Below are 26,381 nucleotides of genomic sequence, written 5' to 3'. Positions count from 1 at the left end.
CACCCGTTCTGTAGGCTAAGGCCAGCCTCTGGGTGCTGTTTACACAGTATCTCCTTACTGTAGGTTTTGTTTCCTGAGCTCTAGGTGGTGCTCAGAAACTATTAGGCCAAAAAAACAATAGGAAAATAAGAACAGACACACTGTGGGGCCTTGGACTTCTGGAACTTTAATCTGGACAGAACCGGTTAAGCCTTCAAGGACTGGAGGGGAAGGTGTGTGTGATTGGCAGGCAGAGCGCAGAGCCAGACTGTAGGGCACTTGGAGCGCGCCCCGCACGAGCCAAACAATGAGCCTCTTTCAAAAGGAAGCTTGATGATGTCCGGGGCGCAGAAAAGTGTCCTCTCCCCTCTCCTACGTGCGCTGGCCTCGGACGAACGCCAGGGAGAGTCTCCGAGGCGGGGCTTCAACCTCTCTCAGGTCAAGCTCAGCTGTCGCACCCCAAGCTCCCTCTCCGACCTGCGAGAGGCCCCAGAGGATGCGCCAGCACCGCGGCCCTGCACATCCGGGCGCGCCCGCAGCTGGCTTGCGGCTGCATAATTGATGGAGGGCCGGGCGCAGTGCTGGGCCGGCCCCGGGCGCGGTGAGAGCATCTCGGGGGGGAGGAGGGCAGGGCGGCTGGGCCCCTCCCACTCCGCCTTTTCTCGCGTGTCCTGCCCTCGGGACTGGCAGTGGGCCCTGGGCTACCGGCGAGTGTGCGCCAGGGCTCCGGACACCGTCGGCGACTCACCGCCGCAGCAGCCTCGACGAGAAAGGCTGCGGACCCGCCAGCGCCATGCGCACCCTCACTGGCCTGCGGTGTCCCCGGGCGCCCCGGCTGCACTTCCTCTTGTGCCTCCTCCTTGCAGCGCACTCGAGCTTGGCGGACAGCGAGCCTACAGGTGTGATGGGAACAGGGGCCGGCTGGGGAGCGTGCAGGGTGTGCAGGGAGGAGCTCGCGAGGCTTGGGTCCCCGTGGGCATCCCGGGCAGGGGCGATGGGGAGAGGCGCGGGGATGCAGGCGCGGGCGGGTGCTGGGCGGCGCCGGCGGCCTCCCATTGGCTGCGCTCGGGCTGCCTCCGCTGAGCGAGGGAACTGGGCGGCTCTGGCTCCCCGGGGCTCTCTGGGGCGACTCCAAAGGACCACGTCTGGCAGTTCGGGGGCGCTGGTGTTGGGCAGGGCTGTTTTTAGCCTGGAAAGAGGGCGATGGGTGTGTGGGTGGGTGCATGGGCTAGGGTATCTGGATTTCTGAGGGTCACATTCTCCAAGGCCAGCTCCCTTCACTTGAATCGAGGGTAAGGCTCAAATATCACCGCTTTGCCTCCTCTTCCAGGCAGGTGACTTGGTCTTACCAAAGCCAACAGCAAATTTGCCACTTCAGCATCACCTGTTTATACTTTTTATGCAAGTGTCTGTGCTAATAAATGTTAGCATTAGCAGTCAGTGAGGATAACACCACCGGCATCCTTCAAACTGGTAAAAATCAGCCACCAGTTACCAAAATCAGGATATTATTCTGAACAAAGATTTCCCCTTTTTACAGGAATTTATTGTTGTGAGGTGTTACCACAGAGATTTTTGGTAACATACCATAAAGATGGAAAGATAATCAAATGATAAACCTTTCACTCTTTTAACAATGCCCTTTCAAAGGCAAACAGTTTGGGTTGTTTCGCACCCCTTATCCCTTTTCAGTTACACCATTTGTAGAGAATCTCCAGGGTATTTTCCCTCTCTGAGTAGCTCTCATAATTTGTTTGCTTCACAATCTTGAAGTTCTGAGAAGCGGTGCATTCTGGGTTGATCCTGTAATCGTGATTCTCCTTGGCTATGTCAGAATTACCGGAGAGATTTAACAACGCAAATCCGTGGGTGCTGTTGGCAGAAGCAGGTTCACTTGCCCTGGAATTCAGCCCAGATATTAGGAAGTTCAGGAACTGCTTCATGTGATTCTAACCAAAGTAGAGTGGAACCCACTCCCTTAAAAGATAAGACTAGGGATTGTACTGTTAGATAGATAGCGATTCTGTTGGCATCAGATTTAAGTTAATATCCAGAGCACACAGACCTCTTTAGAGAAAATAAGTAGGAAACTAATAAAAGTAGGTGGAATAAATGAAGATGTCAATAAATAGAGTGAATGAAAGGGGAAAATATGTGTAAGTCTTGTGCTTGTAGCTCCTCTTAGTTAAAATTATGAAACAATGTGCCATTTAAAAGGCATGTTAGTATCTAATTTTAAGCTAGAATTACAAATTGTCAGGCAACCTCAGCTTGTTCTCTTGACTCTGCACTAATCTCCGTGAGATTCAGTTTCCTGTCTGATGAAGAATCTTCTTGAGGCTTGCTGGACATTTTTTATATAGATGCTTTGAACTACTTGGAGATACGTGTTGTGTTAACCTCAGGCTGTGGAGCAAATTACAATAATAAAAATAGTTATCAGATTTATTGTGTAACATATTTACTATATTTATTATATAACAAATGTATGCCAGGGACTGCATTATTTAATTCATAGCTCTGTGAGTTAGATTTCATTATTCCTGGCTTTCAGATGAGGAAATTGGGGTTTAGGTTAAGTAGTTGCCCAAGTACACATACTTGATTAAGCAGCAGAGCAGGAAATTTAGCAATAGCTAATCTGATTCCAAAACCTGTTTCCCTAAACACAAAGCTTAAATACAATATACTATAGTGGAAAGTGACTGGTTATGCCTGGGAACATTTGGAACTTTTGACAGTGCAGCGTATGAGTTGAAATGTTTGATTTGAGCTGGAGGACATACTGACATTTGAGGCCTGGAATGAAGTTAGGCACAGGGACTTGGCTTCACTCTTTTAGGACTTTGAAATTAAGTATAACATATAAAATATCTCTGTGAAGGAGAAATATTACATATCTGTTTGTATTTAAACACCATCATTATTATTATTCAAGAGAACCAATTAAGGGAGTGGATTATGTTTATGTTTTGAAAAATGTTTGCAGTGAAGATACTTGAAATGATCTCAATTTAACTTGGTTATCTATCTCCGAATGGGGTCATCTTATGAAGTTCTGGGGTAGTGGTGGGGAACCTTTTTTCTGCCAAGGACCATTTGGGTATTTATAACATCATTCATGGACCACACAAAATTATCAACTTAAAAATTAGCCCACTGTAGATTTGTTGAATTTTGAATTCCACCTGCAGTTGTCACTTTCTTCCCTCCTTCCCTTCTCTCTCTCAACTGTCCCTGAAAGGGTCATCTCACCATTAGATGGCAAAGAGACCAGGGGCATTCTCACTTTGGGGGTGGAGCTGAATGGGCCCAATTCCAGGTGTCAGAGCCTGAGGCTCATCCAGCTGACATCCAGGTAGGAGGGTGGCCCAGTGTGGAGTGCTAGAGCAAGGAGGGCGCTCCTGCAAGGGGTGGCTTGGCAGAGGGTCTCAGAGCTGAGAACAGGGACAAGGCTTCTCTGCTGGGTCAGCCAGACAAGTGTTGTCTGATTCCCAGGAAAGCATTAAGATAGAGCAGGTAGGAGGGCAGACCAGTGCAGAAATTGGAGCCGTCTTCTCTGTGTGGACAGGTGTGGCAGTAGCAGTTGATGAGTTATGTATATGCTGGAGAACTGATCAGATAAGTCTAGTGAGGATGACAGGATCCAGGCTTGTCACTATGGAGGTGAAAATATAAATAGTGGGGAAAGCAACATGTGCCCCGTGATATTTAATTGTAATTGGTATTATCAGTGTGAAGTCATGACTTCAAATCTCTCCTTACCTGTGTCTGTATCTATACATCAATATGTAGATGTAAATGTGTCTATGTATAATGTATGATGTATATGCATGTCTATGTATGTATTTTATACACATTATATATGTGTTGTATATGTGTGCTTATGAACACGTAAGTGTATTTTCTTAACTTGTCCCCTGATGTGGAGCAGTGGTTTCCTCGTAGTAATGAGTATTCTTAGCATCCACATCTTGGGATATTCCATGTTTATATAATACTTTTCCATCCCAGCCCTGAAATCAGCCATTTCTCTAAGAATTCCAGCTTACTGATAGTAAAAAATCGTATTGAGAATCCCTAGGTTAGAGAATCCCTAGGCTAGAGAATCCCTAGGCTAGAATCCCATGACTAGAGCCCAGGGATTCTCAATATGATTTTTCACTATTAGTAAGCTGGAATTCTTAGAGAAATGGCTGATTTCAGGGCTGGGATGGAAAAGTATTATATAAACATGGAAAATCTTGTGTCAGACAGTAGTAAAGTGCTTGAAGAATGATGAGTCATGTCAAAAGGGTTCAGGAGCCAGTGTGAAGGGGTTTCCACTGGACAAATCTGGAACAAACTGAATCTCAGAATCAATGATGGTACTGGTAGATTATAACCATAACAATAACAGAATTATGAGCACATACCAATGTAAATGAATTAATAGAAAGTTTGACGGGCACAAAAGAGTACATAGCTTTAAAGTCACTTTCCATAAAATTATTATTAACACAAAGAAAAAAAAAGAGTAATTTTATAGGGGAGAAACCTGGCAAGACACAATTTTAATCAAATTATGAAGGGAAAGAAAATGTGTGCCATCTGATAGAACACAATGATAAGAACACAGCATTAATTCTGTGGTATTCTTGCCAAGGGTGTCTGCCTGAAATCTAATTATGTTACAATAAAAGTGTCCTAGGATTTCAGTAAGTATCAAAGTCACGAAAATTAGGAGTTGGTAGAGCTGTCCCAGAGTGAAGGAGACTGGAGATATGGCAGCTAATGGCAGGGATTCTGAGTTGGAAATTTTGCTAAAAAGTCCATTACAGGGAAACTTACCTGGAGTGTGGGGATGAGATGCTCATGCACTCATGATAGTTTCCTGATTTTAATGACAGTGTTAGGGTGGTGTGGGGGAATGTCCTTCATAGGAAATACATAGCAGTATTTTAAAGGGTCATGGGTTATGAGTTCACCAACATAGTTCCAGGAGAAAATACTCTGTTCTTGAAACTTTCCTGTTAGTTTGAGAGTGTTTGAAGGGAAACAAAAAGAATTCATTGAACTTTTTTCTGAGAAAGCTTGAGTTAACATAGGCATTACACTAAAAAATAAATAGCTGAGAAATGGTCTTCAGTTTATGTAGGTACCGTTTTCCAAAGGATTATATCATCTTGAATAGAAATATTTATATATGTTGAGGCTGTTGGTCCTAGATTGTAATTTTTTTTAAAGATTTATTTATTTTACTTGAAAGAGTTACACAGAGAGAGGAGAGGCAGAGAGAGAGAGAGAGAGAGAGAGAGAGAGAGAGAGATCTTTTATCTGTTTACTCCCCAAATGCCCACAACAGCTGGGGCTGGGCCAGGCTGAAACCAGGAGCCCAGAATTCCATCCAGATCTTCCACATAGGTTTCGGGGATCCAAACACTTGAGCTGCAGTCTGCTGTCTCTGAGTGTAGCTCAGCAGGAAACAGGAATTTAGGGGGAGCTGGGACTTAAACTCCAATGTGGGAAGTGGGTGTCCCAAGCAGCATTTTAACTGCTGTGCCAAACGCCTATCCCAACATCTCTTGTTTTAAGCCATCACATTTGTGCAAGTTTCTTATGGCACCAACTGTGCTAATTTGTTATGGAAACCAAAGCGACCTGCTAGATACACATTGTAATCTCACTCCATTTGTGACAACCAAAACAGCTTCAGACATCACCAAATGCTCTCCATGGGACAAACATCACTCCCAATTGAGGATCACTGTATAAATCTAAGTCCTTTCAAAGAATAACCTAGCAGCTGAAACATTTTAAAAATAAATCTGTGGTCTTTATAAATAACAGAATTCCGGTTAATCTTTTGAGTTTTTGCTTTTTTACAAGAGTCTTGTTTGGCCTAAGTTCCACTGGTGAAATACCTTAATGACCCTTGTAGAAGTGATTTGGAACATCAGGGTTTTGTGTTGCCTGCTGAAATCCATTTTGTTTCAAAAACTATATTTTATCTTAAAATTTTAATGAATTTATTTATTTTCATTTCACTTGAAGTTCAGAGATACAGACAGACAGATCTTCCACCCAATGGCTTACTCCCCAAATGCTCACAATGGCCAGGCCGAAGCTGAGAGCTGGAAATCAGAGGCGTCCCTGTGGGTGGCAGAGACACCAGTACGTCAGCATCAGCTGCTGCCTCATTGGTGCACATCATCAGAAAGGTGGAAAAGGGGGCATAGCCAAGACTGTGCCGTACACACTCTGATATGGGATGTGTATGTCCAAGTGGTGTGTGTCCTCATGCTGTCTAAAAAAGTTGAATCAATTTCCCATCTGGACTTTCATCTGTCTCAGAGTTACGAAAGCAGACGTACACATCGCACGTATACATCGCCACATCAGGATAACTTATAGTTTCTTGTCAGTTTCTTTTTCTTCTATTCTTAACAAACTTTCTCAGGAATATAATATCCAGTACTCAAAGTAACCTTATTCTTGCTTGTTTTCTTTCTACGAATGCAGTTATGGACAGGGGATAAGAACACTATTCCTAGAACCTAGAAATAAAACTATAGATGCATTTTTATGTGCAATATTTTATTTGGTAGTTAGATATTTTCAATCTGTGGTTTAACCATATCTTGACTTAAATGCATTACTATTTGTCATGGGATGTCTTGGTACTATATAATATTGGTTCCATGAGGAGCCAATATTCTGATTTCCAAAATTGTGCTTTAAAAATGGCATATACTGGGGCTGGCGCCGTGGCTCACTTGGTTAATCTTCCGCCTGCAGCGCCAGCATCCCATATGGGCACCCGATTCTAGTCCCGGTTGCTCCTCTTCCAGTCCAGCTCTCTGATGTGGCCCGGGAGGGCAGTGGAGGATGGCCCAGGTGCTTGGGCGCCTGCACCCATGTGGGAGACCAGGAAAACACCTGGCTCCTGGCTTCAGATTGGCGCAGCACGCTGGCCGTAGCAACCTTTTGGGGGGGTGAACCAATGGAAGGAAGACCTTTCTCTCTGTCTCTCTCACTCACTGTCTAACTCTGCTTGTCCAATAAAAAAAATTTGGCATATACTATCAATTCATAAGTTGTAGTATTTCTGTAGTTGTTTTGCATGTTTATAATAATATACATCTGAATGTTAAAATGAAGATTAAAATAGTTTTAATTATGCATATCGTGGCAGTTTATACAAAAATGAGAGGGATAAAGAGAGGGAATGATATTTATTTTAATTATTAGCTTATTTTTAAATTTTTTTGTAAGTGAAACTCAGTCACTTCCAAGATTTAAACTAAAAGGATTTTGGAGGAGTTAGAGAATATTTATTCATTTTCAAAAAAGATTTATGTGTTTATTTGAAAGGCAGACATACAGAGAGAGAGAGAGAGAGACAGATTTTCCATCCACTGGTTCACTCCCCAAATGGCCTCAATGACTGGGGCTGGGCCAGGCAGAAGCCAGTAACCAGGAGCTTCTTCAGGTCTCCCAAGTAGGTGCAGGGGCCCAAGTACTTGGGTCATCTTCTGCTTTCCCAGGTGTGTTAGCCGGAGCCGGATCAGAAGTGGAACAATGCTCATGTGAGATGCCAGCACTGCAGGCAGAGGATTAACTTTCTACTTCTTTTATGATTTAAATAAAAGCAAATCTTAAAACCTAAGGCAATATTCTAGTGTTCTTTGCTCTCTTTTTTCCTTCTCTATTTACTTCAACTAAATGAAGCCCCCAAATTAAATATGTGAAAATGTTACCTTAATGCTTCAAGTAGAAATTATAGTGTACAGATTTCATGTCCCATCTCCCCTGTAGAAGGAAAAAAAAAAAGTGTTTTAATCTCTGGAGTGATTTTTAGCTGTTACTGTTTTGTGTTGGCATCTTTGCCACTACCTATAAAAGAATGCAGATGGAAAGCTTCCAGCAATGATTAAGAAAGGGGTGATTGTGATAACTTGAGGAATGAGTGTTATGATCTTGGCACTATCAGTCAATATTTATACAGATTTTCTGATCCTCCCTTTTCTCCCTATGAGAGAAGGTTTATGATAGAAACTTATTGCCAAAGCACTGAACTGGGCGTATCACATTTTGAAACCCCCAAGTAACAAGCTGTTGGCAGAACTTGGATTAGGACACACAAAATTCCTGCCCCTTCGTTTTATACTTCTTTTTGTGACTCATTCTAATCCTTTCAGGGGGAACTATTCAAATCACATCTGCCTGTTTCTCTTGCCAATTTCTTTTAAACACCAACGTTAGCTGAATCAGCCTTCTGCCAAGCTGTCCTCCTGTTGGCAGCAGTAAGGTTTATAGTCTCACTTTTTTGACTAAAAAATGTCTTGTCTAAACAAAGAACTTCTCTCTTGTACTCTTTTAATACCATCTGTAGGCTGCCCTGCTTTTTCACTCTAAGCATTTGTGTATCTTGCCTCTCAGAGGGACTTTCCAAGGCAAAAATTGCAATAGTTATTTGTGTTCTTTTGCACTTGGGACGTGTTCAGTTGAGACTGGAGCCTGATCAGTATTTGTGCTTTAAAGGGAAGGTGAAGATAGGGTCCAGGTGTTGTTGATTTTACAGCTGTTTGATTGATTGTACTTTTAATATATGAACTGGCAAATGGAAATGGCCACAAAAACTTGTATAAACTGGAAGGACCTAGATTTCCCCTCTCTGTGAAGATGATTTTTTTCTGTCTTAAATTTTTTTAAAATTTTTTAAAATTTATTTGACAGATAGACAATGAGTGAGAGAGACAGATAGAAAGGTCTTCCTTTTTTTCCATTGGTTCACCCCCCAAATGGCCACTATGGCCAGAGCTATGCCGATCTGAAGCCAAGAGCCAGGTGCTTCCTCCTGGTCTCCCTTGCAGGTGCAGGGGCCCAAGCACCTGGGCCATCCTCCACTGCCTTCCTGGACCACAGCAGAGATCTGGACTAGAAGAGGAGCAACTGGGACTAGAACCCGGCACCCATATGAGATGCAGGCGCCACAGGTGGAGGATTAACCAAGTGAGCCACAGTGCCGGCCCCATGTCTAAAAATTTTTATTTATTCATTTCTTTTTGGAAGGCAGAGAGACAGAGTGAGATGGGGGCAGGGGAGAGATCTTCCTTCTGTTGGTTTACTCTCCAAATGCCTGCAACCTCTGGGGTTGGACCAGGTTGAAGCCAGGAACTTCAGACTCAATCTGGGCCTCTCACATGGGTGCCAAAGACCCAAGTTTGCAGCATCAAGCATATATCAATCACTGCTTTCTGTGATTTATATAACGGTACTTCTAAAATGTTGTGTAAAATGGAATTAAAGGATGTTTCTTTTGGCACAAAATCATTGAAATTATATATAATTGTATAATTCCTTACTTAGGTGAATAGGAATAAGAACAACCGAAAGCACTTTTGTAGCTTATGCTGCTCTTGTTATTACTGTAGTGATAATAATAATAGCGAATGATGATTGACAAATTCAGAGGGTTATGGGCTTGTTTCAAGGGGTACGAAGTGGATTGGAACACTCAAGATGGACTTCCCTTCTGTGGTAGGCTGGATCAAGAAATGAGAACTCCTTAGCAAGGAAGCAAGCTATGCTTTTGCGAGGTTCAGAGATGATTGCCATTCACCCTCTCCTGGTTTCCATTCGTAAATGAGTGGCATTTGCCTCGGTGTTCCTGAGATGTTTTTTCTTTAATTCAATCTCCAAATCACAATGTGCCCACAAATGGAAAAAAAAAATTTCATTGTGAAAAAGAATAATGAGAGCCTTTTTAGCTGTGTGCATGTGTATGTGTGGGTGCAAAAAAGAGAGTAAGGATATGAAAATGAATGTGAATGATTGGATGTAGTTGGATGAAAAGTCTGTATCCCTGAAAGCCCAGTGAGAAGCTCAGGATGTATTTTCCTGTATAACCACTGTCAGTGGTTAGCATGATTTCAATATGTTATTAAAGGATTATTTTATGAGCAACTGCATATCAGCTTCCAGAGCTGCATGAGAGGTTATTAAACCTTTGGAATACAGCCTATTGGAGACTAAGTCCGATAGGCACGGTTTTATTTTTATTGGGCAATATTGTAAAAGCCGTGTGTGCAACTGAAGCAACAGAAGTGATCCCCAACTTTGATTACATTTTTCTTGCATAAAAGAAGAGGAAAAAATTGGAAATCTAATCTTGCACTAAAAATAACTTTCTGAGTAGAGTTTTTTTTTTTTTTCTCACATGTGCAATAAAAGACTTGGGTTTATTTTAAATTGGATGGAAGACTGAAAGACTGCAGCCAAGGTTTTTTCTCCACTGCTCTGACTTTCGTGATTGCATCGGGCTCATTTTCTTGCATGGTAGGATCTGGGCTCCAAAATGAAAGAACAGTAGGCCATGTCAAAAGAATTCCGGAAGAGTCTTTGGTTGGAAATGGAACCTTGTTTCTCTAATGAAATTTTCAAAAGGAGAGAGCAGTGACAGGAAACAGGAAGTCAGTTGGTAGACATCAAACACTGTAACCATAGCTGGAAAACAAATAGCAGAGCAGCTCACGGCACAGCTGTGCTGTCTTCTCTGCCCCTCAGTGCCCAGCAAAAGCCATTTTGCTCGTGGTTTTATTATGGCCTCCAGATTCCTGTCTGGCTTCCAGATTCCTGTCTGGTCTCCAGATTCCTCTCTGGTCTCACTTCCTCTCTGCCTGTTGATTCGCTTCCCTTTCGGGCACTCTTACCTTTCTCAACATCTTCAGTTCATTTTGTTTTATAAAGATACTAAAGATAAAAATACTATACTAAATAAAAAATATTTACTACTATATCCTATACTATTGTATTTATCTGTAGAATAAGAAAATAGAAGCTTTTTAGTAAATAAATCCATCTGGTGTCAATCATTAAGAACTTTTTGGTTAAAAAATGAGAAATTTGGTCATCGTTAGCTGCCAAGTGTATTTTTAAATATCTTTTTGAATATAAAACTGCAAGCACTCTGAGATCACTATTTTTTCCTGATTAAACAGTGGTATTTTCCATCTGTTACAAACTGATTTTTAGGTAGTCACTTAGTCTCAATAAGAATGTATAGTCACAAGTTGTTTTTCTTACAGATTCAACTTTTACAAGTCTACCTGTAAGAGAAGAAATGATGGCAAAGTACTCTAATCTTTCCTTGGAGAGTCATAACATATCACTGACTGGTAAGTCTGTTATGTTTCGAATAATACAATGTCAAAATAAGTTTTCTCTTTTTTCAAACTTTTTGTCTCATGAAGTGCTAATTCCTGTTTGTGGTCTGGTGGCAAAAACAAACCAATTCCTTTTGCAGTCCTGCTGTGATGTGATGGGAGATGATGCATTGTGCTCTGGGTGCAAGGAAGTGTCGGCTATTCCCGACCTGCATGGGCTGAGAAAGTCTCCCAGGGGCACAGATTTCTCAGAGGGGGCAGATTACTTCTGGTTTGGAGATCCTCTGTATATGCTTTCAACAGTTCCTTCTTGTATATCCATTAAAGTCACTGCATTGAAAGAAGAGTTTGTGGCCAGCGCCGTGGCTTAACAGGCTAATCCTCTGCCTTGTGGCGCCGGCACACCGGGTTCTAGTCCCGGTCGGGGCGCCAGATTCTATCCCGGTTACCCCTCTTCCAGGCCAGCTCTCTGCTATGGCCAGGGAAGGCAGTGGAAGATGGCCCAAGTCCTTGGGCCCTGCACCCGCATGGGAGACCAGGAGAAGCACCTGGCTCCTGGCTTCGGATCAGCACGATGCGCCGGCCGCAGCGGCCATTGGAGGGTGAACCAACGGCAAAAAGCAAGACCTTTCTCTCTGTGTCTCTCTCTCACTATCCACTCTGCCTGTCAAAAAAAAAAAAAAAAAGAAGAGTTTGTGTATCTACTGGCAAACCTTTAGCCAGGGAAATTGAAGATGCTATCAAAAGAGTCCATGACAGTGCTATGGCAAAAGAAGTAAAGAATTGCAAAATGAAACTCAGATTTGCTTTCTCCGCAGGGTCTTTTATAGCTTTGGAGCCCAGCGTTTCAAAAGGAACTGGAGAGTTCTTTAAATTCCTAAGACCAGTTAATCTCGTTGATATTAAAATAAGAGTATGATTAAAATAGTTTAAGCCACTTTTTAAAGTCAGTAGCTAGTTTTTGTTCTAACCATGTGCCCAATTTTTAACTGTTCTGTAGTCTCAGGAATGAGTTCCCTGCTTGTGTTTCCTGTGACTAGAAGCTATACAAGTAGGAATGTGTGTGTGTGTGCCCTAAGCTGATACCAGTGGAATGTTTGCACCCAGCTTTTTTGGTGGAACATTTTTATGATTGGGTGCAGCTCTTATTTGTTTGCACATGTCCCATCCCAATATTTTGAGTGCATCCTTACTTGTAAAAAAGAGTGACAACACCTGTTGTTACTTGTACTTTTGTTTTTGCTATGTTCTAAGTGTTAGTCGCCTCTCTGAAGATGAAATGTTTCTTTAAGAGAGATTCATGTGAAAACTGAGTTCCCAAATGCCTGGTCCAGCTTCGCCGTGGTGACACCTCACCTACCCAGTACAGCTGGGTCTGGGAGCACAGGGACAGTGCCAGAGCAGGAACAAGAAATGGACTTGCATTTGACGTCAGGCTGGCTATTGACTTAAGCTGCTTAGAAGGTGTAAGTCCTGCTTACTCTTATTCTAATAATGCCATTGAAACCAGTACGTCTATGGTTTTAAAGACAGCACGGGTTCACAGTTATCCGTTACTCACCTCTGTCTTTGGCCTCATCACACTTTAGTTTGCCCTTTTTCTTAGACCCCTGAACTCTGACTTGCCCCAAGGCACAGCAAGCACTAAGTGCCGAACAGCTCAAGAACTGGTGACTACAGCCCATTAGTGCTGCCTGCATACACTTGCTTGTTTGTCCAGTTTCTCTCAAAAGGTCTTCTTAGATTGCTTATTCCTTCTTACAAAAGACAAGCCGTTAATTCTAGTTTTTATTCTGCTTGAATTGGAGACACACATGTTTATCTTAAGTTTGGAACTCTTTCTGTATTGCAGTAGTCTTTTTTTTAAAAAAAAAAGATTTTATTTATGTATTTGAGAGACAGAGTTACAGACAGTGAGAGCAAAAGGTCTCCTATCTGCTGGTTCACTCCCCAAGTGGCCACAACGGCCGGAGCTAAGAAGATCCAAAGCCAGGAGCCAGGAGCTTCTTCCGGGTCTCCCACGTGGGTACAGGAGCGCAAGTGCTTGGGCCATCTTCTACTGCTTTCCTAGGCCATAGCAAAGAGCTGGATTGGAAGATGAGCAGCCAGAGCTAGAACTGGTGCCTATATGGGATGCCTATGCCACAGGCAGAGGATTAACCTACTGTGTGCCACAGTACTAGCCCTCTGCAACAGTCTTTTTAAATAAAGGAATTCTAAATTTATTTATTTTTTTTAAATTTTTGATTTGTTTTACTCATTTGTCAGGCCAAGAGAGATAGAAATAGAAAGACAGAGAGCTTCTATCTGTTGGTTTACTCCCCATGTACCTGAGGGCCAGGAACTCCCTCCTAGTCTCCCATGTGGGTGGCAGGGATCCAACTATTTGGGTCATCATCTATTCCTTCCTGGGGTGCGCGTTAACAGGAACCTGAAATTGGGGCAGAGCTGGCACTAGAATCCAGGCATCTGATATGGGATGTGAGTGTCCCAACTGGCAGCCTAACTCATGGTCCAAACATCTGCCTTGGTATTTGTTTTTGTTTCACAAAAGAAGTTTTGACATTAGTTTGGAAACATTAGAGGGATGAGTTGTGAAGCAGATGGGTGCATTTTCATGTAGGGGGTTGCTCTGACTGCCTTCCCATCAAAAAGTTGGTCTTAGGGACCATGTTTACAGAAATGCAGAATTTAAATTTGAACATGTATTTATAATTATTAGGAACTGTAAGCTTTCATCTTACTGGTATCTTTAGGACTTTTGGATCTAACTTCTGTGTGGTGTGTTTTAATATTGCCATATCATTGTTTGATATTTGCCAATGTTGATTTTATCAGTACTAGTAGTCTGCAAACATTATTTATAATGTTTTTATTTGTTTTTTAGCATTTTCTCTTTCCCTTTAGCCATTTTAGAAGTTGATCTCTGTTAGGATAAAGTGATTCTTGTAGGGAGATTCAATACAGTACTGACAGAGTGACGATCTTGGCCAACTCTCCATACTTTGCTTGTTGAGAAGAATGGAAACATGGGATCCTGTCCCTGGGAGGATGAAAACTATGTTCTTTGATTCGTAAAAACCTGGTCATCTACTTAATATTTTTTTAAATGTTGCTAGTTATTTACTTACCAAATTCATGGAGTTATCTGTGTACCATGTGCATATTTCTAAATATAATTTGATTAATCCTCATAACGACACTAGGACGTGGGTGCTGTTATTTGTAATTTGTGGTTGAGGAGAAAGAGGCACAAGTAAATTAAGTGAACTGACCAAGATCACAGGTCCTAAACTGGAGCTAAGACTTGAACCAAGACAACCTGGCACTAGCCTCTGTTCTGTTCACCCTCATGCTATGTAGCTTTTCTTAATTCCTAGTCACTCATTTCTTCTCCTAACATTTAAAGAAAATTAAGCACATTTTAGGCCGGTGCTGTGGCTCAATAGGTTAATCCTCTGCCTTGCGGCGCCGGCACCCCGGGGTTCTAGTCCCGGTCGGGGTGCTGGATTCTGTTCCGGTTGCCCCTCTTCCAGGCCAGCTTTCTGCTGTGGCCCGGGAATGCAGTGGAGGATGGCCCAAGTGCTTGGGCCCTGCACCCCATGGGAGACCAGGACTTGCTGGGTCTTAGTCCACCCGTACAAGGATGGACTGGGTCCGTGGAAAGGTAAGTGCGCCGCTCGCCCATTCCCCAGCCTCCTGATCCCGGAGACAATCAGACGCAGCGGGGAGCCAAGTCTAGCAAGGACTCATTTACTTCGTGCAAAACAGAACCTTTTATAGCACAAAACTGCAGAGTCATTGGGGCAGGGCTAAGGACCAACCAATCACTTAAACGGTCATTTTACGGGGGGATTTCTATAGGGCTAGCCATATGTCTATACACTTGTTACTAGTTTTGTTACCTCCCCTGATGTTGTGCAGCCAATTAGTTTTAGTGGTAAACAACTTTGGATTCCGCCCACCTTACTTCCTTTGGGCACCATCATGTAACTAATTTCCCCACAAGGACTGGCTCCTGCCTTCGGATCAGTGTGGTGTGCCAGCTGCAGCGCGCCAACCGCGGTGGCCACTGGGGGGTGAGCCAACGGCAAAAGGAAGACCTTTCTTTCTGTCTCTCTCTCTCACTGTCCACTCTGTCTTTCAAAAAAAATTAAGCACATTTTAAAGAGGCAGATGTTAGTTTTGAAACGATATATTCAAACATTATGAAAATAAGCTTTTTAAATTGTCTTATTCCCAGGTAGGCTTTGAATTGTGAAAATATAATTGACTTATTTGAGACTCAAAAGTTTCACATTCTCTTTCCCTCTCTGCTATCACTGGTTTTTTTAAAGCTGATCTTTTTTAAAGCTGATTTTTACATTATTGTGCTAAATTCCCAGTGTATGGACTTGCAATTTGGTGTTTGTAATACCACAATTAGAGTGTTCCTGTGTTGTCAGTTTCAGGCCTCCCCACTGCTCCTCTGCATTTGTGGCATGTAATGTCTCAGTCAGTGTGTCGTTGTTTAACCAAACAGGTTAAAACCAAAATAAAAGCTGGCAGTTTGGCAGTTTTCTTTTTTTTTTTTTAAGATTTATTTATTTTATTTGGAAGTCAGAGTTAAAGAGAGAAGAGAGGCAGAGAGAGAGAGAAAGAGAGAGAGGTCTTCCATCTGCTGGTTCACTCCCCAATTGGCTGCAACAGCCAGAGCTGTGCCGATCTGAAGCCAGCAGCCAGGAGCTTCTTCCGGGTCTCCCACACAGGTGCAGAGGCCCAAGGGCTTGGGCCATCCTCCACTGCTTTCCCAGGCCATAGCAGAGCTGGATTGGAAATGGAGCAGCTGGGTCTTGAACCGACGTCCATATGGGATGTTGGCACTGCAGGCGGCAGCCCAACCTGCTACACCGTAGCGGCAGCCCCCTGACACTGTTCTTGACCAGCCGATGACATTGGCGTTGGTTCCTATGTTGAGCCAATTGTGTTTACTGTGTAGAGATGTTAATAGCTGGCCTGGCAATGTTCTTGTGAAGCAAGGAGGTAGCATAAGCAGACACGGGAGGTGCAGATATGTGGGCTAACACATAATGTTAGGGTTGGGAAGATCAGTCAAGGCAAGGAAAGGCAGCCATGTTGTCTAGATGAAGAAAGGCAGGAGCTCTGGGTTTGGGGCAGTCAGATTTAGAATCAGGTGACTGAGAACACTGCAGAGAGAGCAGTAGGAACAGTCTCTTTCCTTGACTGCACACCTTATTGCAGAGAAGGTCCTAGAATGACTCCAATGAGGGGGCAAATGTTTCTGATGTTTCTCACAGGGAAGCATCAAATCTGATGTGAAGACTGTTGATGTTCTGAGGGGAAAAGTCAAAGTCCTAACAGAGCGTGAAGAGATGGTAGGAGAAAGACCCACTGTAGCAATACAAGTGGCAGCAGCTGTAAGCAACTTTTGTTCTTCACTAGGGTTTCTCAGTAGCAGAAATACTGACACGGTGCCTGGCTAATCCTTTTTGCAGAGCCTGTTTTGGGCATTGCAGGATGTCTAGCAGCATCCATGGCCTTAACTTACCAGCTGCGCAAAACACTTGCTAAATTATAACAACTGAAAACATCTGCAGATATAGCCAGATGTCCCCCAAGGGACAGCATTGTGCTCAGTTTATGCTCACTACTCTCTACATTTAAAAAAAAAAAAAAAAAAAAAAGACAGCCCTCCAGCTGTGTCCCACCCACTCACCATGGGGAGACAGATGATTTAATAATCACATAGCTGTTAATATTTCATAAAGCATCTCATCAAAACGTTAGATGATGGTGCTGTAATGGGACATAGGGTAGGTGGGACAGAGAACCTGCCCCATTACAGTGCCCCTCTTCCCTCTCTCTTGCTTGTGTTTAAAACTTCCCTATCTTGGGCCAGCGCGGCGGCTCACTTGGCTAATCCTCCGCCTGTGGCGCCGGCACCCTAGGTTCTAGTCCCAGTAGTCCTAGTTGGGGCGCTGGATTCTGTAGGATTCTGTCCTGGTTGCTCCTCTTCCAGTCCAGCTCTCTGCTGTGGCCTGGGAAGGCAGTGGAGGATGGCCCAAGTGCTTGGGCCCTGCACCCTCACGGGATACCAGGAAGCACCTGGCTCCTGGCTTCGTATCGGCGCAGCGCCAGCCGTAGCAGCCATTTGGGGGGTGAACCAATGGAAGGAAGACCTTTCTCTCTCTCTCACTCTCTCTCTCTCTCTCTCTCTCACTGTCTTACTCTGCCTGTCAAAAAACAAAAACAAAAACAAAAAAACTTCCCTATCTTGGAGAATTAAGTTCAAAGCCACATCTTCAATAGAGCACAGATAGAGAAACACCGTTTCTCTGATATATATTTACCAAGTTTGAAACTTTTAATTACATAATTATGAACTATTTTTGAAAGTATTAAAACATTATTTTTAGCATCTAGCAAATTAAAGACTCTGTAAAACTTTCTGCCATACTTAGATATCTAAGATACAGTAAACATTATCTTAAGTATATAGCTGAGGATACAAAAAAGTAAAGGCAGTTTTCATTGACCAAAACTCGTGACCAAGGCAGCAAACCTGTGCATTAATGTGATGTTGTGTTAAGTGTCTTTGTGTTTGCTGCCAAAGCACTTGAGTTGTGAGGGGTAGAGGCATAAAGAAAGGCCTCAGAGCCACATAATAAGGGAAGTTAAGATGGAAACTCTCCAGAAAGTTGATCCTTCCTACACTATAAGCACTGTGGAAAACTTGACCCATGGGGAAAAAATCAGTTGACAGCACAAAATAAGTTGACTTCTTTGTTTTGACTTCTTTCTTTAGTAAAAACAAATGACTCATTATTACCTGCCAATTAAAATAATATTAATAAACATATTTGAAAAGCACACAATATTTTTAAAAGAACAGGAAGTATCTTCATTACCAAACAGATTAACAAATTTGCAGACACTCAGATATTTTCTGAGGCATATCAAAACACATCAAAGATTACATTCATTTGAGAGGTATCAATACATGTTCAGTACTGAGCCTATTTCTAGCACTTACAGTATATACAAAGTAGAATTAGACTACTATGGTTCACATTTGAGAAACACAGATTTAAGCTTTATGCTACAACTTACCAATTTAACATTATAGCTAACGCAGTGACAATTATTCATTTAATATTTTTTTCTTCTGAAACTCAATAAGCAAGTTATCATTTAAGTGCTTGGAATAATGCCATTCTTCTTCCTTATAATAATAAATTTTAAAATCTAAACACTTTATATCATGGAAACTCTACCTAGCTGAACAAAGGCTCCCAAATACAGTACAGTCATAAAGTTTCTTCTTTGTAGATTCCATTAATTTATAGTTATTTTAGTACAGATAAATGCAGAACACTGCTGCAGATCATTGGCAACAAAAATGTCAGTGTGTCCCTACCTGTATTTAAGTATGAGCAAACCACAACCACATCCATGGCCAGTAAATGCCCTCCCGTGTCCTCCACTGCTTCTGGGGCTCCTTTCCCTGTCATAGGAGCTAGTTTAATGGATACTGTCGAGTCTCAACCTATCTCTGAAAGTTCCTTTATTAAAAATTTTGAAATTTAACTAATGGAACCTCTACATTCTTAATAAGCTAATTTTTTTTCTTATTCTTCACTAACAAGTTCAAATACAGTATGTAATGTTTTAAATTTTTATAGACATCTTATTAAAATGATTAAAAGTATCTAAAATATCATTAGTGGGTAAAATACTAACCACAAAAATGACACCGAGTATTTTTTTTTTTTAATTTATTTGACGGGTAGTTATAGACAGTGAGAGAGAGAGAGAAAGGGCTTCCTTCCGTTGGTTCACTCCCCAAATGGCCACTACGGCTGGCGCTGCACCGATCCGAAGCCAAGAGCCAGGTGCTTCCTCCTGGTCTCCCATACGGGTGCAGGGCCCAAGCACTTGGGCGATCCTCAGCTGCTCTCCCGGGCCACAACAGAGAGCAGGACTGGAAGAGGAGCAACTGGGACCAGAACCTGTCGCCCATATGGGATGCCGGCGCCACAGACGGAGGATTAACCAAGTGAGCCATGGCGCCGGTCCCACTGAGTATTTTTTGAGACTGTTTTTTTCCTGACTAGAAAAGCTATGGGATTCATAATGAACACAGACATAATGGCACTCTAACCCTGCTGTTTTACAACATCCATGATAAGATAAATGCATGAAGCCCAGAAAAGGAGAGCAGGATTTCAGGAGAACAATCTAATGAACACTTGAATTTTGGATGCCTCAAACACAAAAGAGTTCACAGTGCTTCTAAGAACTATCATTATTTTCATCCTTTAAGTAGTTTGAATCTTTAGTTCATTTCTAATTTTATTCAGAAATAAAAATGTAATGCATCACACATAAAGTAACTTCTCAATTTCAGTTTTGAAGTATTCAGGTAATGCAAACCCAAGTATTTTATTCTCTGGCACCAACACACTTATGGACTGAGCTTCAAAAACAGGGAAAAATTCATTTAAAATAACTGATATACTCTTCTGCCCAAAGACATAGGAACTAAGACTTAACACTGTAATCACACAAGATATGTAATAAGAGAAGGAAAAAAATGATGGTCCAATATAATCAATGTCTTCTTTTTAATAATGATTCAAAAACAGATTGCCTTAATATGTGGCTAGATTCCCAGTAACAGAATATTCTGAAATCCAAGGAACTATAGAAGAAAAACCAAAGTAAGTTCAATTTCCCTGCCATTTTTCCATAATGTTCCTGTTGTTTCCTTTGGATTTCCTTTGTACTTTTACTGGAAGATTCTCTGCCTTTAACTTCTTTCTTTGTGATGACCATGTCCGTGCATAGCACATCCTTAAGCAACAAGATTTTTCTAATTATTCAGGTGTGAGCCTGCCCTCAATGAGTTTTGGATTGCAGATTTGATTACCTGCCTATGCAGAAGAGGAGTAACACAAGACTGACCCTTGGCAGGTGATACTTCTTCAGGAAAGCACCTGGCAAACATCCCTGGGAGCATGCAGTGTTTGCCTGGCTGTGCAGTCCCTGCCGAGAGCGTGTCACAAGAGAGAAATATGAAGAGGCCAGTGCCGTGGCTCAATAGGCTAATCCTCCACCTTGCCGTGCCGACACACCGGGTTCTAGTCCCGGTCGGGGCGCCAGATTCTATCCCGGTTGCCCCTCTTCCAGGTTAGCTCTCTGCTGTGGCCCGGGAGTGCAGTGGAGGATGGCCCAGGTCCTTGGGCCCTGCACCCGCATAGGAGACCAGGAGAAGCACCTGGCTCCTGGCTTCGGATCAGCGCGGTGCACTGGCCGCAGCGTGCCGGCCACGGCGGCCATTGGAGGGTGAACCAACGGCAAAGGAAGACCTTTCTCTCTGTCTCTCTCTCTCACTGTCCACTCTGCCTGTCAAAAAACAAAAGAAACATGAAGAACAATGAAGCAGCCCCTGAAACTGAAGAACAGTGGGATTGGACGTTCTTGAGCTTCAGATCATAGGCATAAGAAGAAACATTAAATATGAGTGGATGATGGAACTGCAAATAGTGCCAAGTCCTACAGTGTTTTCTGCTATCCATATACCTATGATACAGTTTGGCTTATAAATTAGGCACAGTAAGATATTAACAATAGCTAATAAAATATAACAATTAGGGAATATCTGGTAATAAAAATTATGTGATTTTTTATTCAGTTTGAAAACATTGCATTGTATTCTGGTATTCTGTTTATCCTTCTTGTGAACATGTGAGATAACACTTAAGGGAAACGTCACTATTTTTGTACTTTGGCCATTATTAAGTAAAATAGGCGTTACTTAAGCCCAGGTACTGTGATACCGTGACAGTTGATCTGATAGCCAGGGTGGCTACTAGGTAATTAGCAGGTGGGTAGTGCATACTGTGTGGATGTGATGTGAGGGACAAAGGGTTGATTCAGGTTCCAGGCAGGTTGGAGTGGAATGGTGTGAGATTTCATCATGTTCCTCAGAACAATATGCAGTTTAAAACTTATGGCTTGTTTTAAATTTTTTAAAATTTATTTTCATTTTACTTGAAAGGGGGCGCACGCGTGCGAGAGAGAGAGAGAGAGAGAGAGAGAGAGGTGGGCCAGTGCTGGGCCAGACTGAAGCCAGAAGCTCAGAACCCAGTCTGGATCTTCCATGTGACTGATGATAATCCAAGTACTTGTGCTGCTTCCTAGGGTATGCATCAACAGGACACTGTATTAGAAGTAGAGGATCTGGGACTCAAACCCAGACACTCTGACATGGGATGTGGGTGTCCCAAAACGGCTTTAACTGCTGTGACAGACACCCAACCTTCATGGTCTGTTTATTTTTGGAATCTTCCATTTAATATTTTTGGTCCGTGTTTGAACCTGAGTAACTGAAACCACAGACAGTGAAACCACAGAAAAGGGGACATTGTATACAGTGTACCTCTTCTCAGAAGCCATTAAATATAGTATTGGTGTAAGTCCAGATACATTGTTCTGAAATTGCTTTTTGTCATTCGTAATCAATTCTTGGAGATCTGCCAGTATTCTATATGGATCTCGCTTTTTTCTTTTAGTGGCATGCACTGTATAAATGCACAGCTTACATAGACATTTTTCTCTTAAAGGACTTAGTTTGCTTATATATTTTTTATTATAAACCATATAGCAATGAGCACTTTACATATATCTCTCTGGACATAGTTGTAAGTGATCCTTTAGGATCAGTACCACAAAGCGGAATTGCTGGGTTAGAAATTATATGAAATATAATTTAATTAGATATATATGCTTTTTTATTTTAATAGATTCTTCTAAATTGCCCCCACATATTTGAGGTGAATTTTTCCTACATTCTATCTGGCACTTGACATTATCAGGCTCTTTGGTCTTTGCTAATGAATGTGAAAAGCTGTATCATTGTTGTTTTGGTTTGCACTTTGGAGTTTGATGTGTGTGTATGTGTGTGTGTGTGGTGTATGTGTGGTGTGTGTATCTGTTTAGCTGTTAATATCCTTTATTCATTTTGCTGTTGATTTTTTATTTAAATGAGATAGCTTTTTTATTTTGGATACTGATTATGTACTTTCTATTTTTTCCCATTTTAAATTTTTGTATTTTTTTGAAAAAATATTTACTTATTTATTTGAAAGGCAGAGTGTCAGAGAGAGGAAGGGTCACACACAGAGAGAGGAGAGAGATACAGAAAGAGAGAGATCTTTCATCTGCTGTTTCACTTCCCAAATGCCCCAAACAGCCAGAGCTAGCCCAGTCTAAAGCTAGAGACCTGGAACTCGATTCTGGTCTCCCATGTTGGTGGCCATACCCAAGTACTTGGGCCATGATCTGCTTCTTTTAAAAGGTGCATTATCAGGAAGTGGATTGGAAGCATAGAGTAGCCGGACTCAAAACAGCAGCTTAATCCACTGTGCCACAACTCAGGTCCTTATGTTTTTGTTTTTTTATTGTGAAGAAATTTCATTATGTTTTATTATTTTCATATTTTTTCACCTTTTACTTTTGAACCCATCTGGAATACAATTTTATATTTTGTGTGTGATAGGGAACTAACGTTGTTACTTTATAGAAGTCATTAATGTCAGTGCTGAACAATTTTCATTTTTACCTTGCTGGTCATATGCTGAATTTCTTCATACTGTTTTGTTTCTCTACCGTTTCAATGTTTTTCAAACTTTTTAAACTTCTACCCAAAGTAAGAAATAAATTGTGCCTTGTGAATTTCAGCTGATACACCAGCCATCCACTCACACACATAAAGCAAAATGTTTATCAAATAGCATCTATATAGCTCCTCTTCTCTTCCAACCCACTAAAAAAGAGATCTGATCATAATTACTCAATAGATTTTCTGACTCACTAATAGGTTTTGACTTGTAATCTGATAAATCTGCCTATTTTATTCCATTAATTTTTGATGTTTACCAGTATCATCAACACATACATATTAATTTTTAAAGCATTATAAATATATATTCTTTTGCTTTTGTTCTTTTTTAAAAGTATATTTTTTCTAAATCTTGGGGTTTTTTCATGTAGTTTTTCTGAAAAGCCAAGTTCCATAAAGAGCACTTACTGGATTTTGATGAATTTGTCACTCAATCTGTAGATTACTTTTGGGGAAAGTTAATGTTTTCATGATATTGTATTGTATGTGTGATCTAGATAGCATTTGATTTAGAGTACCTATTCCAGTTAATCTTTGGTGAAGTCTAGTTATTTTAAAATCTTTTGTGCCATGCTTATATTTATGTGGGAACAGAAGATGAGGCAATGGAGATGCCAATCTTTAGTGCTTTCTCCGCCCCTCCAATCTTCACTGATTGTAGTAACATATTTTTCAGTTTTATATGTTTATGTCTGAATTGTGTCTCCTCTGCTAACATGATCAATTATTTGTTCACTTCTGTATCACAAGTAGAATAGAAAATTACTGAACTTGTTTTGGTTAGTGAATGAATCCACTATGTGAAACCAGAATTTCTTGCACATATCCTGTATACCTCCTTAAGTTCTTTCTGTCTTGAATTCCTCATATATTTCCTGATGCAATTTTAATAAACCCAAACCTACCGTCTAAGGTAAGTTCCTTCTCTGTCTAGGGAAGAGGCTCACTATTTTAAATACTGCATTCTAGGAGCCACTTGTGTCATTAAAATCAATTCAATAAAAACTTACTGGAAGTCTGGTTTACCAGGCCCAGCAGTTATCCTTATGTTCTCATTTCGTTAATGTCATGCAGTTTATATTCTAGTGGGGAGAGGAAATGGATACACAAGTAAACAAAATAACTTTTAGGAAGTCAGGCAGTGTAAAGTATAGGGAAGTAAATGCATAAAGGTGGTGTGTTAGAGGGTGAAAGTGAGAGTAGAGTGTTAGGATGGTTAGGGGAGCCCTCTCCGGGAAGCAGGCATTTAACCTGAGCTAGCCAGTTGATTGTGTACTATGGCATAGGCCTACGGAATCAAAACCTTTCAGAGGAGACCTCCAGATTTGCATTTTTACAAGCTTGGAAATTGATAGCAGGAGACATAAACTGTTAGCATAAGATCAAATCTCAGACTGACATCAAGGCGTAAGTATGTAGTTTGTAGAAATTCATTACCAAAGAGGTGTGTCATGCTTTCTACTTATGTTATATGTTTATGGGCCCTTGTCTTGTTTTGCTGGGTCCTATGGCTTCTGTGCCTAACTCTTTGATGAAATCCAGTTATTTTTAAATACTTTGTTCTGTGCATGTAGGCATGCAGGGGGAAAGAAGATGAGGAAATGAAGAAACCAATCTTGATTACCTTCTGCACCCTCTCTATTCTTGACTCATTGCACCAACATATTTTTTTAGTTTTATATAATATTTGTGGAGTTCTACTTAAGAGTTCTCCTGATTTGTTTCTATAACAGTTCTGTCACTAAAATGATATTCAAAGGTATTGGAATAATCCTTTTCAAAACGGAAATGTAAATGGTTATTTGTATTGGGGAATCTAATGATTTGACATCTTTCAATTGTTTTTCTTTTATTCCATTATGTTCAAGTGATGGCATACAAATGGTTCAAAACAAACAAATTTTCCATCAAGCTACGTAAGATGTAAAAATTGAAGGCAAATTGTGATAGCATACTCTTGATTTGTATATGCAAAATGATAGTGCAAATTATAAATATGTTGTTATGGTTCCGAAACAAGAGGGAAGGACTTTCCTTGGAATGGAGTGTACAAGGCTTGGAATTGGCTCTTCTGAATCCTGGATCCGTGCCCAGGCTTGAACCATGCTCCCCTAGTAACCTTAGTCATTGCTTTTCAGATGGACGTAATGGTTAGGAGTTTATTCTAGGGCCCAAAAAGTATATATCCTAGATTTTTCTGAGCTGCCAAATGATATAAGTGCTATAAAACTTTAATCATTAAGTGAAAGAAGAACACAATGAAGTGTCTAATAAATCTTGATAGCTGATATGGAAACATTTTTAATCAATTAAGTAGGAAATAATTCATTCAATGGATTTTGGACCTCAGAATTGATAGCTAAGTTCTGGAAATGGCAAGGACCTAAGGAAGACAGGAAGGAACACTAAAAGAGTCTAGTTAAAATATTGCCACTTTTACCGTATTCTTTATCAGACCCAGAGTAAAAAACAAAAGTAGATTTTTATTAAAATTGTTGAATGGGTGGATAAATAACAGGCATAGGTAGATGTTCAGAAAGTAAGTGTTGAATGAGTAGATGAATTTATAATGATGCACTATCATTGCTAGACACCTCTCTGCTTGTGTTATTGTGATTAATTCTATTTAGGTACTTAACCCAACTCTCTAACTTTGAAGCCATGAGTGATACAGTATGATTAGTCAAGTGGCCAGCCTCTAGCCATCAGATATGTGATGTAAAGGTGTGTTTGGCTCTTATGCTTCCATAGTGAACAGGAGCTTTGCCACTTGCAAAACTTATGTGATGGGGAGGGGTACTTTGATTCTGGTTATCTAAATAACTTGATGATAATTGAAGTACAAGAAAACAGTGGCAAACAGAAGCTTTATTTAATGAAATTCAACCAGATCTTCTCTGGGATTTTTTTTTTTGCACAGTTTCCAAAATCTTAATAAATATTTTATAAATTATTTTGAAAAAGTAGACTTCATTTGTGTAAAAGCCATCATGTTTTCTATTATCCCCCCCCCCATTTTTTTTTTTTTGAGGATGCTTGTACAAACAATTTCTGGTAAGTTTGAGTGGGAGCTGGTGCTGTAGCATAGTGGATAAAGCCTCCATCTGCAGTGCCAGCATCCTACATGGGTGCCAATTCTAGTCTCAGCTGCTCCACTTCCAATCCAGCTCTCTGCTGTGGCCTGGGAGAGCAGTGGAAGATGGTCCAAGTCTTTGGGCCCCTGTATCCACATGGGAAACCTAGAAAAAGCTCCTGGCTCCTGGCTTTGAATTGGCCCAGCTCTGGCTGTTAAAGCCATTTGGGGAGCCAACCAGCAGATGAAGACCTCTCTTCCTCTGCCTCTGCCTCTCTGTAACTCTGCCTTTCAAATGAATAAATACATCTTTAAAAAAAAAAGTTTCCGAATAGGCTCATGTAACATTAGCCATACAGTTTTTTTATAGAAAGCTTTTATTTAAAAAATATAGATTTCATAGGTACAACTTTTGGATTATAGCAGTTCTTCCTCCCATACCAGCCCTTCCACCCCCAAACCATCCCATCTCCTACTCCCTCTCCCATCCCATTCTTCA

At 41.3% G+C, this 26,381-nt stretch overlaps 1 protein-coding gene across 1 annotated transcript in view; it reads left to right on the top strand.

Moving 5' to 3' along the window:
- Positions 1-679: 679 nt before the first annotated feature.
- EMB (embigin) overlaps positions 680-26,381 on the top strand; it is a 57,540-nt gene continuing 31,838 nt past the window's right edge. Inside the window, exons 1-2 of the mRNA XM_062211849.1 lie at positions 680-878; positions 11,049-11,138. Of these exons, the coding sequence (XP_062067833.1) occupies positions 773-878; positions 11,049-11,138 (196 nt within the window). The 5' untranslated portion in view covers positions 680-772. The remainder of the gene's footprint in view (positions 879-11,048; positions 11,139-26,381) is intronic.

Source organism: Lepus europaeus, chromosome 15, assembly GCF_033115175.1.
Source record: "Lepus europaeus isolate LE1 chromosome 15, mLepTim1.pri, whole genome shotgun sequence".
In the NCBI taxonomy this organism is placed as follows: domain Eukaryota; kingdom Metazoa; phylum Chordata; class Mammalia; order Lagomorpha; family Leporidae; genus Lepus; species Lepus europaeus.
The sequence above is the reverse complement of the archived record's forward strand: the minus strand, read 5'-3'. Positions and strand labels throughout refer to the sequence as shown.